This window comes from Aythya ferina (assembly GCF_964211825.1).
Source record: "Aythya ferina genome assembly, contig: HAP1_SCAFFOLD_464, whole genome shotgun sequence".
In the NCBI taxonomy this organism is placed as follows: domain Eukaryota; kingdom Metazoa; phylum Chordata; class Aves; order Anseriformes; family Anatidae; genus Aythya; species Aythya ferina.
Window position 1 is genome coordinate 26,204 of NW_028181119.1, and position 16,395 is coordinate 42,598.

At 49.1% G+C, this 16,395-nt stretch overlaps 1 protein-coding gene and 2 long non-coding RNA genes across 3 annotated transcripts in view; 1 reads left to right on the top strand and 2 right to left on the bottom strand.

Annotated features, from left to right (window-relative positions):
• The window catches only part of LOC311429256, a 23,253-nt gene extending 15,281 nt beyond the window's left edge, over positions 1 to 7,972 (top strand). Inside the window, exon 2 of the long non-coding RNA XR_014688206.1 lies at positions 7,465 to 7,972. This is a non-coding gene — a long non-coding RNA (uncharacterized lncRNA). The remainder of the gene's footprint in view (positions 1 to 7,464) is intronic.
• LOC311429254 (olfactory receptor 14A16-like) lies at positions 2,442 to 6,369 on the bottom strand (the record flags this gene model as incomplete). Its single annotated transcript, XM_084540354.1, has 3 exons — positions 6,259 to 6,369; positions 3,967 to 4,727; positions 2,442 to 2,646 (listed from the first exon to the last, which is right to left on the bottom strand). The coding sequence occupies exons 2-3, from the start codon at positions 4,716 to 4,718 to the stop codon at positions 2,442 to 2,444; spliced, it is 957 nt and encodes a 318-aa protein (XP_084396480.1). The 5' UTR covers positions 4,719 to 4,727; positions 6,259 to 6,369.
• On the bottom strand, positions 7,098 to 16,246 carry LOC311429255. The gene is made up of 2 exons (XR_014688205.1): positions 15,505 to 16,246; positions 7,098 to 8,421 (listed from the first exon to the last, which is right to left on the bottom strand). It is a non-coding gene; the product is annotated as an uncharacterized lncRNA (long non-coding RNA).
• Between the last annotated feature and the right edge of the window lie 149 nt (positions 16,247 to 16,395).

Consider the following 16,395-nt stretch of genomic DNA (forward strand, 5'->3'; position numbering starts at 1 on the left):
CACCAGGATCTTCAAAGCCACATGCCTGCTGCTAGCCTTCCAGCTTCTCATGTAGATGTGACCGAGTTGTGTGCCCATTGCTGTCCCACCATGTGCTCAGGCAGAAGGGATCTAAAAACCCACACCCAAGGCCTCTTCCTGCTTGGGGCCTGCCAGGCTCTCAGACAGAGGGCATCTCACAATCAGTGTGCCAAGCAGGTGCCTTCTGCTGCCTTATCAGGGATGCTGGCAGGTGTGAGCTGAAAAGCACAGATGTCAGCCAGGAGGCAAGGGCTGACACATCAGCTGCTTCAGGAAGCAGTCACCTCACAGGCCTTGTCCCCAGCCATGTTACTGCTGCTGGCCTGTCAGCTCCAGAGATTGAGCTGACCAGAGGCTTCCTACTCGTTGTTAAGTTTCTGAGGCACCACAGACCTCAACTTATTCACCCGGCACCGTCATTGTGTGCCAGGGCCTGGGGAGATAAAAAAAAAAAGTAAGCTTATCAAGGATATTTTCTACCCTTAGTTTATAAAGTAAATTTTCTACTACTGCTTCAAATATGGAATCATTCTTTTCAGGATCTACTGTGGTCATAGGAACACAAGATGTATCTCTGCCTCTACCTCTCTCTCTTTTCTTCTTCCTCTGCCTGCTATGTCTTCAGAGAGCTCTCTGAAAGACAGGACATTGAATCACAATAAACAAATAAATGTTCCAAGAGACTTCTGATTTTTATTTTCTTCAACTCTTCTGATCAAGGCAGACTAAATAGATAAGATTGATCAAGGGCTCCTCTGAGCTTGACACCATCCAGAAAAGATCTGAAAGTGTGCTCCATCCGGTAATTCAGAGAGTCAATAACGACATCCAGCAGTGCTGCCCCAAGTGCTGATTGCTGAGGGATGATGCTAAGAACTGGCTGACAGCACTATGTGTCATGGATGATATCTGGGCCTGATTGTCCAGCAAACTGGCACACCCACGGCCTCACCAATTTGTTAAATCCACATAGCACCATTCTGGCTATAAGAATTCTCTGAGACAAAGCCAAAGGCCTTGCTAAAGACAAGTAAGCACCTTCTCTTCCCTTTGCTTCCCTTTCCTTCCCTTCCTCTATGGGTTCATCAATCCTGTTTTTGTCCTTCAAGTGCCTGGAGGTGGCTGTGGAAAAGCTTGCCCCATCACCTTCGCAGGGACTGAGGTGAGGCTGACCAGCCCTCATTCTCCACGGCATGAGGAATGGACCCTGGCTGAGGGCATTTGTGCAGCCTCAGGTTCACCTCAGCACATGTACACGATGTGCATGCTGAAGCCTCAACTGTACCAGGCACATCTGGACTTCTGACTGAGCCATTCTGTGTCCCGCTGCAGAGGAATAAACCACCTCTCTGAGCTGGGCTGAGAGCCCTGGTCCTGGAGCTCCTCAGCCTGCCTTCTTTGCAGTGCCATGAGAAGTGTTTGGGTGCTGCACCCTATGGCATTCCACTATTCCCATTCCACATTCGCTCACCAGACTTCTTTCCCTGATCCTCCTATGTCCCCTGGGTCACGGGGCTCTTCTTGTCCTGCTCACATCCAGATTTAACACTTGATCGCAGGGGGACTCCACCGGGAAGAGGCTCATGCGCTGTGGGCTCCATTCACTGCTGACCCGACCCCCTGGGACACACTGTCCCTGCAGCTCCCCTGGGCTCTCCTGATTCCTTCCAAAATCTGCTCACCTGCCACCAGCCCCAGCACATGCTGTAGTGCCACAGGCAGGTTAATTGGAGCCTCCTCACCATCTGCCTGAGTGCTGGACACCAACAAGCAACACCTGAGGGAGTGCCCATGCCCTCAAACACCCAGCTGGGGCTCTGATCACTTCACCCTGAGCCCATGGAGAAACAGGCAAAGCCAGGTCCCTCTTGGAGTCCATTTCTGGACTGCAATGTTCTTGACAGCAACTGTGAAGGAAGACCTGAGCCGCCAGGCACTACCCTGAGCAGAATCACTTTATGGGATGGAAATGCTGTTCTAGAGGCCAGCTGTGCCACAAAAATGCCCGTTGCCAGTCCCTGCCTGTGGTCACAGGATTGCCACACAGCAGTACTGTGACCAAGCTACAGGAACAATCAGGCTTATGCCAACAGAAAAGACTCAGAAGGGGATTGTAGAAGCGGGATGAAAGTAGCTCTGGACAGACAAAACCCTGCTGCTTCCTGGCAGTGCTGCTATGGTGGGTCTCTATATTCCTCTTCATTTCCACCCATGGGCATTACCCTGGAACCCCCAGCAAAATTCTCAGAAAAAGCATCTCAGACACACTCTTCACTGCAGGTTCCTTTGTTTTGTTTAAATACGTGAGTAGGATCAATAATGACAATTTATATGGAAAACATTGTTGTCCTCATTAATAACAAACCAAAACCACCAAAGAACAAAAGACAAGCTTTTTATCATGAATTATATTAGCAGTGCTATTCCGGAGAAGACAGGCAGTACGTTACTTCTGATGTACACCCACTCATGAGTTTCTGCAGTGCATCCTTGAGCTCCTGGTTCCTCATGCTGTAGATGAGGGGGTTCATGGCTGGAGGAACCACCGAGTACAAAACTGTCACCACGAGATCCAGGGATGGGGAGGAGATGTAGGGGGGCTTCAAGTAGGCAAAAAAGGCAGTGCTGAAAAACAGGGAGACCACGGCCAGGTGAGGGAGGCACGTGGAGAAGGCTTTGTGCCGTCCATGAACACAGGAGAAAAGAATGACAATTAAACTCATAGATGCTAAAGAGAAACCAATCATAAGTACCCAAACACTCCTGAGGTAGGAATATGAGCAACAGATCCTGAGGATCTGCACATAGGACAGCAAAATAAATGCAAAACACTCCCCAAACAAAACAAAAATACTAAGTGTGAGAAGCCCCATTTCCCTGAGGCCCCTTTAAGTTTTTTTTTTTTTCAAAAAAAAAAAAAAAAGAAAGGAAAAAAAAGAAAAGCTGCAATGAGGTCACCCCAGAGACTTCTCTTCTCCAGGCTGAACATCCACAGCTCTCTCAACCTCTCTTCATGCAAGAGTTGCTCCAACCTTCTGATTAAATTTGTATCCCTCCTGTAGTGAGTTAACTTGGTAAGGTTTATGTAGCAGGGTGCCATAGGGGTGGCTTCTGTGACAAGAATCCAGCCAATCAGAAGAATCAAGCCAATAAGTGATGGCATTGGCATTTCTGTGAAAACATATTTAAGAAAGAGTAAAAATAAGCTGCTACACAACAGCAGCTGGGAGAGATAAGAGTGAGAAACTTTTTGTTTTTAGTTTCTCACTGCTCCAGTCAGTTAGTTAAATCTCAGCAAGTGATCTTAATCTCCCTACACTGAATCTGTTTTGCCCAAGACTGCAAATGCTAAGTCTTCTACCTGTATCTTCAAAAAAATAATAAAAAAAAAGGAGCCCTTTCCACTCTGTTTTCTTCGGCTACTCCTTTGAGGAGGGGGTGAAAGTGTGATGAGTGTGATGTGCTGGAGCTCAGCTGCCCATTGGTGTGAAACCACCACACTGCTCAGCCATGTTATTGGCATCAGCTTTGAAAGAAGAAGCAGGATTTCAGGCAGTCTGTTGGGGAGATCCTGTTTTATTAAGCAGATGATAAGAGAGAGTAGTGAAAAAGCAGTTTCATTCCTCAACGTACGGTAGATATATATATTAAAAAAAAAAACACTAATAAACTAATTAATGGGAATGACAACTAAGATAAATGTTACAATAATGATCATGAAACAAGTACCCAGGAAGTCATTTGTGGAGAAAAAGCAGTAATTTATCACTTTTCAGAAACATCACTGAAATCATATTCCTAATGGCACACTTGAGCTCCTGGTTCCTCATGCTGTACATGAGGGGGTTCACTGCTGGAGGCATCACTGAGTACAGAAATGACACCATCAGGTCCTGGGCTGGGAAGGAGATTGAGGAGGGCTTCATGTAGGCAAAAAGTCCAGTGATGACAAACAGGGAGACCACAAACAGGTGAGGGAGGCATGTGGAGAAGGCTTTGTGCCGGCCCTGCTCAGAGGGCATCCTCAGCACGGCCCTGAAGACCTGCACATAGGAAAAAAGAATGAAAAAAAAGCACATGGATGCTAAAGGGACACCAATCATAAGTACCCAAACATGCCTGAGGTAGGACTGTGAGCAGGAGAGCTTGAGGATCGGGGGGACTTCACAGAAGAACTGGTCCACAGCATTTCCTCTGCAGATGGGCAGGGAAAATGTATTGGCAGTGTGCAGCAGAGCATAGAGAGCCCCACTGCCCCAGGCAGCTGCTGCCATCTGGGCACAAGCTCTGCTGCCCAGGAGGCTCCCATAGTGCAGGGGCTTGCAGATGGCAACGTAGCGGTCATAGGACATGACGGTGAGAAGAGAAAACTCTGCTGATATCAAGAAAAGAAACAGAAAGACCTGTGCAACACATCCTGAGTAGGAAATGGCCCTGGTGTCCCAGAGGGAATTGGCCATGGCTTTGGGGACAGTGCTGGAGATGCAGCCCAGGTCGAGGAGGGCGAGGTTGAGGAGGAAGAAGTACATGGGGGTGTGGAGGCGGTGGTCACAGGCTATGGTGGTGAGGATGAGGCTGTTGCCCAGGAGGGCAGCCAGGTAGATGCCCAGGAAGAGCACGAAGTGCAGGAGCTGCAGCTCCCGTGTGTCTGCAAATGGCAGGAGGAGGAACTCGGTGATGGAGCTGCTGTTGGACATCTGATCCTCCTGGACAAAGGGGAACAATCCCAGGAAAATAAAAGACAATGATAATTAGGAAAGACATCTTTGATAAAAACCTGCTCCACTTCTCTCTGAAACCCCGCACAGTGATTTTCCTCTTTCTGAGACCTTTTTTCTGCTCCCTTGCTTGAGCTCCGGTTGGTCCAGTCTGTCCATCTACCCTCGTCTCAGCCAGAGTCCTTGAGGGCTCAGTCCACTGGCCCACGGAGAGGTGCCCAATTACTGTGGCTTCAGGAACTGCCTGTAAGACGATTCAGATTTTTCCTGCCCCATAAACTGCACTGCCCTGAGCACCACAGGTTTTAAGGGGAACTTTGGGCACCTTCCTCCTATGGACACATCTGTGAGGTGGAAGTCAGTGCTTGAGCTGCAGCTGAAAGCCAGAGCTGCAGCAAGCCATAAAACAAGAACAGCAACAGCAGATGAAGGAACTTAGAGAAACAGCCCAGGGCTTCTGCCAGGGGAGGCAAGGCCAGGGAGGGACTGAAAGGAACTCAGGAGTCAGCTCTGCCGGAGGTTCCACTCATAAGGTTATGAGACATCCTGACTCCTGTGGGCTTGAGGTCAGAAAAGGAGGTACCAGACTATGTTCCCACTGTGCTGCCATTCCCTGCCCATGGCTCTGCTGCCTGCAGCTGTCCCTGCCTGCAGCTGGGTCTCTGTCCCCACGCCTCCTGCCTGCAGCTCACAGCCCCCATCCCATCCCATCAGAGCTGGGTGCTCAGCTGTGCCCTGCAGACACCTCCTGGCAGCAGGGCTCTGCCCAGGGGCAGCTCGCTGGGGGCACGTCCTAGAGCCCAGGGCACACAGACACTGATGACACCGTGCAAGAGGTTGTGGAGCTTTCTATGGGCTGAGGGGCAGGAAAGGGACTTGCTGGGGGTCCTTGTAACCTTCCTTCTTCTGTCGAGTAAGTCTCAGTCTCTTCTTGGAAATAACAGCTTCTATTTCTATTCCCAGTGAGCTAAAAGAAGAGAAAACTGAAAGCAGAGGCTAAGGAAATATGAGAGTTCCCTTTGAAATTCGCCCTGGGCAGCTCCCCGGGCAGGCTGAGTGCTGAGCCTGGCAGGCGGCAGAGGCCCTGCCCCGCCACACAGCCCCTGGGGCACAGCAGGGACCCTGCTCTGCACCACAGCCCTGGACACCCCTGCCTGCACCCCCGGCTTCTCCTGCCTCCAGCCACAGACTTACCGGGTGCAGGGCTGGGAGGTCTTCTCCCGCAGGGAGCTCCGTGCATCCTGCCACTGCTGCCTGCCTTTAAGCACTGTGTCTCTGCAGGCAGTGCCCCCAGCCCTGCTGCGCTGTGCAGAGGAGCTGCTCCTGGGCAGAGCTGTCTCTCTGCAGCGCTGCCCGCTTGCCAGGAGCTCCCCTTGGGCCCAGGAGCCTGGCCCAGCTCAGCAGCAGAGGCCCAGCCCAAGGCCTCCCTTGCTCTGCCCCCCACCAGGCTCCCTGCACATGGCCCTGGGGAATCTGCTGGCAAACAGCTTGAAGGGATCCCTGGGCTTCCCTCCCTCACCTGGCACACACACTTCTTGACAGCAGGATCATTTCTTCTAGCACAAAAACAATTATCTGTACCAATCACCTCTTCTCACATCAGCTGATGGTGGGATACCCAGATAAGGTCATAGAAGTAGCTCCTTTAACCCCCTGCTTAAGGAAAGCATTCAGCAGAGTCGCTCGAGGCATCTCATGCTGGGTTTTTGTCCTGGGGCTGGAATGGGACTCAGATCCCTCCCATGCCTGCCACAAACCCACGGGACCTGGGATTCCTCTGCACTCAGTTTAGGTGTGAATAACATGGGCAGCTGCAGGTGAGCTCCTTTTCTCAGCTCCAGGATCATTAATGGAAATGGAGGAAATCAAGGGAAATCAGCAGCCCCTTCTCCTGCCTGGAGATCAGCCCCAGCTCCAGCACGGGCCCTCAGGGCTGCACCAACACCACAAAGGCCCTCTGCTGTCAGGGCAGCACAGCCCAGGCCTGTTTCCTTCTGGCCTCAGGAACACCAGGCCTTGCCCTTCTTGGGACCCCTTAAGTCATCCATTTGTGCCCATCTGCCATCCACGGCAGCTTGTCTCTGCTGTGAAGGGAAGCCTCTTCATGCCCAGGCTCTTGGCACAAGGTCTGGGACAAGCCTGAGTTTGGCCCTTGTGCCACAGCTGAGGTGCTGCAGCCCAGATGTGCCCCAATGCCCTCAGCCTGGGGCACAGGCAGGAGGAGCTGGATCCCCGCCTGCTGTCACAGGGCTGGGACATTGATGGCAGAGCTGCTGAGGTGTGGGGGGACAGGTCCCTCAGCTTGGGGTGCTGTGCTGGATGTTATAAATTGCCCCCTTAATTAATTTTCAGAGAGCATTGCATTAATAATAGAAAGGAATTTCTTGAGTAAGCAACAGCAAGCAAAACAGCGCTGGGCGGCCGGGGAGTCTCGGCTCCGCCAACGGCGCGCACCTCACCCCCGCCAGGGTCCCTTTTTATATCTTGGTAATTCTGGGATTACGCAGCACATCCTGGTATATTCTGCGACTGCGCGCACTGTTGCTAGGGGGTCGTCTCTGTCCCTCTGGTGGTCGTGAAGATGAAGGCCGTAGTCTTCCTCCGCGTTGTGGCTCAACTTCTTTCTTTATTTGGTCATGTTGGCCCAGCGTGAGACAGGAAGGCAAGATGTTGATACACTAGTTTAACAACTTATCAGGAGATGGTTCCATGAACTTTGCAGCAGTGGTTTTTTAACAAAAGAGGCTACTGAGATGCAGAAGGAGAGAAGGGGAGGGGGTTCTCGATTTTGTTACATTAAGCAAAAGAATTTTCATAGCGTCTAGCAAAGCATTATACAGCTCCTTACTTCAGCAGGGAGTTTTCACAACTCCCATTCCTCAAACAGAACTCCTTGTTTTTATAATACAAAAGACAATGAACAAACATTTATTGTGTATTACAATCCCTCCTTTTTCTTTTAGTTACTCATTTTGTTCATTGAATCTCTGCAATGCCTGGCTACTAAGAACTAATGTTTCCTTGATTCCTTTGTTGGCACTTATTGGCTCGTATTTGGCATGTATGAGCATTAGATGTGCCGCTTCTAAACATCCCTTTACAATCGCAATCAATTTATTAAAAATACATGGTCCAAAAGTTAGTGCTATTATTAATAACAACAAAGGTCCTGCTATTGTTGATAATAAAGTAGTAAGCCAAGGTGAATAATTAAACCAAGATTCGTACCAGCTCTGTCGGGCTTCATTCTCCCGTTTCCTTTTTTCCAACCCTTCTCTGGGTCTTGCCATTGTATCTCTTACCATTCCAGTGTGATCAGCATACACAGCATTCCTCTTTCAGGGCTGCAAACAGCCCGTCCTGTTGAAAAATACCAAATCTAATCCCCTACGATTTTGTAACACTACCTCTGAAAGTGACCTGATAGATTTTCCAGGGCCGAGATGGATTGTTCAATTTGTGTCAGGTCCTCGTCCACAGCAACGCGTAAGGAAGTAAATTCTTGATTTTGTTTAACCAATGAGGCTACCCTGGTCCCCACTCCAGCTCCTCCCAGGATTATTAGGGTGGCCAAAGTTAGAGCCGTGAATGGTTCCCGTCTTTCCAGATGATAACTTGCCACTGTGTGCTGGGTATACATACAATCCTCAGGGTGGTATAGAATCCTTAGTATAATTATCACCTGTATACAAAAATCACGAGACGCATTAAAGAGTTTTAGTGATAGACAAGGAGTTACGCCCACTCACGAACAAACCCACCTAGCGTTGTTGGCTGGGATTAGCCACTCGGTTGATTGTTTTCCATTCTCCATGGTGTTACATAGGTGACACTTCCCACTAGGAACCGTGCCCACACACCTACCACCTCCAGTGACTTGTGTTAGTGTTACCCTTATGTCTTTTCCCCAACTGCAATGTAGAGGGCTGTTCTTGTTTGTGCGGGTGGGCTCCCCAGGATCCCCAATAGCATCATAATATGAAGGCCTTATACTAAAGCATAATCAACAGTGTTTTGTTACATTTGGGTTTGTTTTGTTTAATAATTGGTAGCTAGCATTCATGACCCCCCCATATGTTATTCTCAGCTATGTTATCACTCTTGGCTTTACCTGAGCTTGTAGGGCTGCTGAGGGTTGCCACTGTAGTATTTTCCACAGGCTGGATTCCCTGGACATTTTCTGACAATACCTCATTTGTTCCTACTGCCTGGGGCCTATCAGCATCCTCCTTTTTATCAGTATGAGTCCTCCCCTATCTGTTCCGTGTTCGTAAAATCTGACATTTTCCTAGTACCCAGCTAGTATCGTCCAAGTTTGTTATATTTATATATAGAACCTTGCAAATTTCTTTATTTCCATGGAAGGTTCCTGTATACCCTATACCATGCCCTTGCCACCTGTAACGGGGATCCACTTGTCAGTTACAACCTTGTGGCCCATATCCCACTTGTAAGAATTTATGCCGACCAGCCCCGAGTGTCCAGTCCGTAGCAATGGTTTCACACCCCCAGTATGCACAATAATACACGTTCGGGTAATTACAGTATCCCTTTCCTGGGTTAGAACTTGGGCAGAAATAAAATCCTGATTGGTTAAAGCATGGCTGCACTGACGCCAGGTCACATAATGTGATGCAGAAACTGGGAGCACCCGCTGTCGTTGTTTGCTGGATGATGAATTGATCCTCCCATCTGATTAAGCTCCATTTAAAAGGCTGGTGGGGATGCGCAGACCCATAGCTGACCAAAACGATGATACTGACTCCCATGTATCGTAGGAGGTGGTCGGAGCCCATCTAAATTGTTGGCCCCTCAGTCCCCCACCGTTTTCACTTCTCTGCCTCGCTTGTCAGTTCGGTTGCAGCGAACTACAAGGTATTGGTTCTTCTTGGCAGCAGCAGTGTTCTTCAGGGGAACCTACTAGGGAGCCTTTGAAACAGGGCCTCCTCCCCTTCCCACGATACACAGATAATACACAATACTTATCGAGTCCGTCTTAGTGTCAGCTTCAAGTCGTCAGGGCCTGGAACTGCCTCCCATTTACCTTCCCGGACTGGTCCTTTCACACGGCTGGCATGCGTCCATCCTTTCTGCGCAGTTTGAATAGCCGTTTCTGTGGTAAGCAAAACAACATAGGGGCCTTCCCCATCGTGGTGTTAAAAAAGTCTCTTTCCAAGTCTTAATTAGAATTGAGGGTGATCAAGTGGCAATTCCGAGTCATAGGGCATACCATAGAGCATTTCAAAAGGAGAAATTCCTACATCAGTTCTGGGCTGCATCCATATGTTTAACAGTGCAAGGGGTAAGCATTTTACCCAAAAAGCCTTAGTTTCCAGCACAAGTTTTGTTAGTTGTTTCTTAATTTCACCATTCATTCGCTCTACCTTTCTAGAAGAGGAGGGGTGCCAGGGGCTGTGAAAATCCCACTCAATCTCTAAGGTCTGCTTTAATCCTTGCAGTAAAGCTTTACACCCATTCAGTCACGTGGTCGATTAGGACAAACAAGTAACTCAGTAAAGTCTACCTGTATACTTTGGAAAGGTCAAAGCCCTGGCTCCCGTCCCCCTCTAGATAGGTTACAGAAGACCTTTTTATTTACCCTTTGACATATAGTAGTACATCCTCTGCATGTGTGCTTCCCTAAAGTATATATTCCTACACAGACATGCTTTCTTAGAACAACATCACACATTACTTGCACCTCCCAATGATTCTTCTGATGTAAAACAGTTAATATTTACCTCATTATCACTTTATTCAGCATTTCTCTCCCATCAGGGAGTATCGATTTTCCTTAAAATGATCCACATATTTATAACATTAATACCTCCTTGGGAGGTTGTAATTACTCCAAAATCTTTTTAGAATTTACCCAAATAGATAGCTGGCCCTGTAAACCCCTGAGGTAAAATTGTCCACCTATATTGTTGCTTCCGCCCCCATTTCAGGGTCTTTCCAGTCGGAGGTGAATATCCATGTATGTTTGCTCTCAGGGCCAGAGAGCACTCCATTCATAACACTGTTATTCCAGTCTAACAATTTACTATTTGAATGCCCAATTTAATCATCAAATCCCTTCCCAACAAGTTAGTCTCTGCCTTGGATACATACAATAATTGCCCCGTGATCATTTTATCCCCTAGTCTCAGCTTGGTATCCCCCAAAAGTGGCACTATTATCCCAGTCCCTTCTACCCCCATCACATTTAGGGTTTCATTAGTTAATTTAATCCCTGATACTTTACAAGTCAGTAATGACTTAGCTGCCCCAGTGTATTGGGTTTGATGGCAAGGTTCGGGGGGTGTGAGGGGTGTGGGAGTGGGAAACTGCAGTGGCAGCCCCCGTGAAAAAACAAAACAAAGCAAAACAAAACAAAAACAGAAACCTCCCCGTGGTAGATAAGGGACAATTTCATCTGGCCCTAAAGGAGCCCACTGCTGCCCAGAGCCAAGCCATAGCAACACAGTCCGTGCCTCTGTGAGAGCACAGCCACGAAAACAAACAAACAAAGAAACAAACAAAAACCTGCTGCTCAACAGCGGCTGGGAGAGCGAGAAACCCCCCCGCAGACACCAAAGTCAGTGCAGAAGGAGGGGGAGGAGGCGCTCCAGGCGCTGGAGCCGAAGCCCCCCTGCGGCCGCTGGAGAGGCCCCTGGTGGAGCAGGCTGTTCCCCCCTCCCCGATGCTTGGGAAACTGACCAAACACCACAGCAAATATGCAAATATACCAAAACTTCTAGACTGTTACTTAGATAATGCCTACATCACCTTTCCCTGCTCATTCAACTTCGAATACCTTTAACACTTTCAACAAACCTTTTAACACTTCCTTTATCTTTCTCTAGCCTTTACTTTCCTAATGCCGACATCAAAGGCTCAGTCAGGGGCCAACTTAATTCCATACCTTTTCCCTCCAAGATGCTGAAACAACATCAATATACAACATTTCATCCTGTTTTCCTTCTCTCCACAAAAACATTGACTGTAATATGGTGTTATAATTAGTAGTTCCATTTAGGGGCCACTCCGCTCCATCCTCTAGTTTATAAAGTGGCCACCACTGATTACAATATTTGATAAGGGTTCTTTTACTCTCTGTACCCTCTCACCCCACTATATCCCTCCAATGTGTTAGTATACATCCTAGGAGGCTTTTCCTCGGGATTTCTTTGCTTTGAACTTTTCCTATTGTAATCTACAGTGGTTAATATTCCACCGTTTTCCTAGAAGCTCTTTACTAGTCAATCCCAATCCCTCCAAAATCCACAATATACAGATACACAAGTAAAAACAGACCACTGTAAATTAACTGCCTGTAGACAATTACACTGGGGACATTTAAACCTGATGAGCCGATAATATGCCTGGGCAAATTTTGTTCCCTTAGACATACACCTCAATGGCAGTTCTTATATTTACATATTAACATATTAACATATGTATAAAAGAACACTTTAACAAAAATGCCCGGGCTTTTATATATACAATATACAATGTACAGTTATTATTCCAGTTAGAATTATTCCTCAGCAGCTGCAAACATTATGCCAGTTGCCATTAAAGATCACTTACCCTCCTCCTGTCTCTTTCTTAAAATCTCAGACGTCCCCGGAGTTAATGGGGACTGCCACATATTCCTAGTCACTGGTCCCTGAGTGCTAGAATCAGAGTTGCTATCAGAGTCTCCCCGGGGTTGCAGATTAGGAAGCCCGGGAGTCGGAGGGGCTGCAGGTGGGGGTGGTGGAATATAGGGAGGCAGTGGGGCTGGAATCTCTAATTCTCGGTTTATCTTGTGCCTCCCATCCCCTCCTTTTTCTTTTAGAGGATATAAATTGGCTCGAGTTTCCGAGCTGATCCACAAATCACAGAATCACAGAATCACAGAATTTCTAGGTTGGAAGAGACCTCAAGGTCATCGAGTCCAACCTTCAACCTAACGCTAACAGCCCTCCACTAAACCATATCCCTAAGCTCTACATCTAAACGTCTTTTGAAGACTTCCAGGGATGGTGACTCCACCACTTCCCTGGGCAGCCTGTTCCAATGCCTCACAACCCTTTCTGTAAAGAAGTTCTTCCTAACATCTAACCTAAAACTCCCCTGGCTCAACTTAAGCCCATTCCCCCTCGTCCTGTCACCAGGCACGTGGGAGAACAGGCCAACCCCCACCTCGCTACAGCCTCCCTTGAGGTACCTAAAAAGAGCGATAAGGTCACCCCTGAGCCTCCTCTTCTCCAGGCTGAACAAGCCCAGCTCCCTCAGCCGCTCCTCGTAGGACTTGTTCTCCAGGCCCCTCACCAGCTTCGTCGCCCTTCTCTGCACCCGCTCAAGCACCTCGATGTCCTTCTTGTAGCGAGGGGCCCAAAACTGAACACAGTACTCGAGGTGCGGCCTCACCAGAGCCGAGTACAGGGGGACGATCACCTCCCTAGCCCTGCTGGTCACGCTGTTCCTAATACAAGCCAGGATGCCGTTGGCCTTCTTGGCCACCTGAGCACACTGCTGGCTCATATTCAGCCGACTGTCCACCATCACTCCCAGGTCCTTCTCTGCCTGGCAGCTTTCCAACCATTCCTCTCCCAGCCTGTAGCTCTGCTTGGGGTTATTGCGCCCCAGGTGCAGGACCCGGCACTTGGCCTTGTTAAACTTCATGCAGTTGACCTCAGCCCATCGGTCCAGCCTATCCAGATCCTCCTGCAGAGCTTTCCTACCCTCAAGCAGATCGACACACGCACCTAACTTGGTGTCATCTGCGAACTTACTGAGGGTGCACTCGATGCCCTCGTCCAGATCATCGATGAAGATATTAAAGAGGACCGGCCCCAGCACCGAGCCCTGGGGGACGCCACTAGTGACTGGCCTCCAACTGGACTTGGCTCCATTCACCACGACTCTTTGGGCCCGGCTATCCAGCCAGTTTCTAACCCAACGAAGCGTGCGCCAGTCCAAGCCAAGAGCAGCCAGTTTCTTGAGGAGAATGCTGTGGGAGACGGTGTCAAAAGCCTTGCTGAAGTCAAGGTAGACCACATCCACAGCCTTTCCCTCATCCACCCAGCGCGTCACTCTGTCATAGAAGGAGATCAGGTTCGTCAAGCATGACCTGCCTTTCATAAAGCCATGCTGACTGGGCCTGATCGCCTGCTTCCCCTTCAAGTGCTGCATGATGACTCTCAGGAGGATCTGCTCCATGAGCTTTCCTGGCACTGAGGTCAAACTGACAGGCCTGTAGTTTCCTGGGTCTGCCCTCCGGCCCTTCTTGTAGATGGGCGTCACGTTTGCTAGCCGCCAGTCGATTGGGACCTCCCCCGATAGCCAGGACTGTTGATAAATGATGGACAGCGGCTTGGCCAGCTCCTCTGCCAGTTCCCTCAGTACCCTTGGGTGGATCCCATCTGGCCCCATCGACTTGTGCACATCTAAGTGCCGTAGTAGGTCACCAACCAGTTCTTCATGGATAATGAGGGCCACATCCTGCTCCCCATCCCCTTCCACCAGCTCAGGGTACTGGGTATCCAGAGAACATCCGGTATTGCTGCTAAAGACTGAGGCAAAGAAGGCATTGAGCACCTCCGCCTTTTCCTCATCTCTTGTAACTAAGTTTCCCCCCGCATCCAGTAAAGGATGGAGATTCTCCTTAGTCCTCCTTTTTGTGTTGATGTATTTATAGAAACGTTTTTTGTTATCTTTAACGGCAGTAGCCAGATTGAGCTCCAGATGAGCTTTGGCCTTCCTAATTTTGTCCCTGCACAGCCTCGCTACTTCTTTAAAGTCCTCCTTAGTGGCCTGCCCACTTTTCCAAAGCTTATAAACCCTCTTTTTCCTCCTAAGATCAAGCCACAATTCTCTGTTGAGCCAGGCCGGTCTTCTTCCCCGCCAGCTCGTCTTTGGGCACGTGGGAACAGACCGTTCCTGCGCCATTAAGACTTCCCTCTTGAAGAGCGCCCAGCCTTCCTGGACCCCTCTGCCCTTCAGAACCGCCTCCCAAGGGACTCCACCAACCAGTGTCCTGAGCAGCTCAAAGTCAGCCCTCCGAAAGTCCAATACAGCGGTTTTACTGGTCCCCTTCCTGGCCTCGCCAAGAATAGTGAACTCCACCATTGCGTGGTCACTCTGCCCTAGACAGCTCCCGACGATCACGTCCTCCACCAGTCCTTCTCTGTTTGTGAAGAGAAGGTCTAGCGGGGCACCTCCCCTGGTAGGCTCACTAACCAGCTGCGTCAGGAAGCTATCTTCCACGCTCTCCAGAAACCTCCTAGACTGCTTTCTCAGGGCTGTGTTGTGCTTCCAGGATATGTGCATATTCACTTTCTTCCAAACTAAAAGGTTCTTTTGAGTTTACATAAATATTTAGGGCCTGGCAAACCCAATCTTCAAAGGACCCAAATACAGGCCAGTAAAGGTGGTCTCCTCAAATCTGTTTACCACCCCAAACTTCAACACAATAATGTATCATTTTTACTTTATTCCTTCCCCGCCTAAAAGGGGAATCCTCCCAATTTTTAATCATTAATCCCGGGGTAACCTAACATCAGACGTTACCCCACCCATGGGACCAGAAGGCTTACTCTTCTTCTGTCCCATCTTCCGGAGCGCCTTCACACACACACGCACGAATCGCTTCCCCCTTTTCGTGGCCCAGTCCCTCGCGGGATGTGGGAACCGCACTACCGAGGGGTCCACACTCGCTTCGTCCTGCTGGACGTCTCACAACGCTACGCTCCAGGATACCCAACCCCAACTGAACGGATCACCGGCCTATACTTACTCACTCCTGAGTCTTTGTTCGGTCTTCGTACACAAAGATTACTAGGGGTTGCCGGCTTTATTTGCTTGCTGCCGAATTTAGGGTTCGTCGGTGAAGGATTTGAATGAAAACAGTCCTAGCGAAGGCCGCTGAAATCAGCGGGGCGCCCCCTCCGAAGGTCTTTCAATCAGATTGCCTTCATCCGAGTCACGGCACCAAATTTGTTATAAATTGCCCCCTTAATTAATTTTCAGAGAGCATTGCATTAATAATAGAAAGGAATTTATTGAGTAAGCAACAGCAAGCAAAACAGCGCTGGGCGGCCGGGGAGTCTCGGCTCCGCCAACGGCGCGCACCTCACCCCCGCCAGGGTCCCTTTTTATATCTTGGTAATTCTGGGATTACGCAGCACATCCTGGTGTATTCTGCGACTGCGCGCACTGTTGCTAGGGGGTCGTCTCTGTCCCTCTGGTGGTCGTGAAGATGAAGGCCGTAGTCTTCCTCCGCGTTGTGGCTCAACTTCTTTCTTTATTTGGTCATGTTGGCCCAGCGTGAGACAGGAAGGCAAGATGTTGATACACTAGTTTAACAACTTATCAGGAGATGGTTCCATGAACTTTGCAGCAGTGGTTTTTTAACAAAAGAGGCTACTGAGATGCAGAAGGAGAGAAGGGGAGGGGGTTCTCGATTTTGTTACATTAAGCAAAAGAATTTTCATAGCGTCTAGCAAAGCATTATACAGCTCCTTACTTCAGCAGGGAGTTTTCACAACTCCCATTCCTCAAACAGAACTCCTTGTTTTTATAATACAAAAGACAATGAACAAACATTTATTGTGTATTACACTGGATGGGGGCAGATTGTCCAGAAGAGACAGGCGGGGGTGATCAACAGGGGGTTGCCCTCCATGTG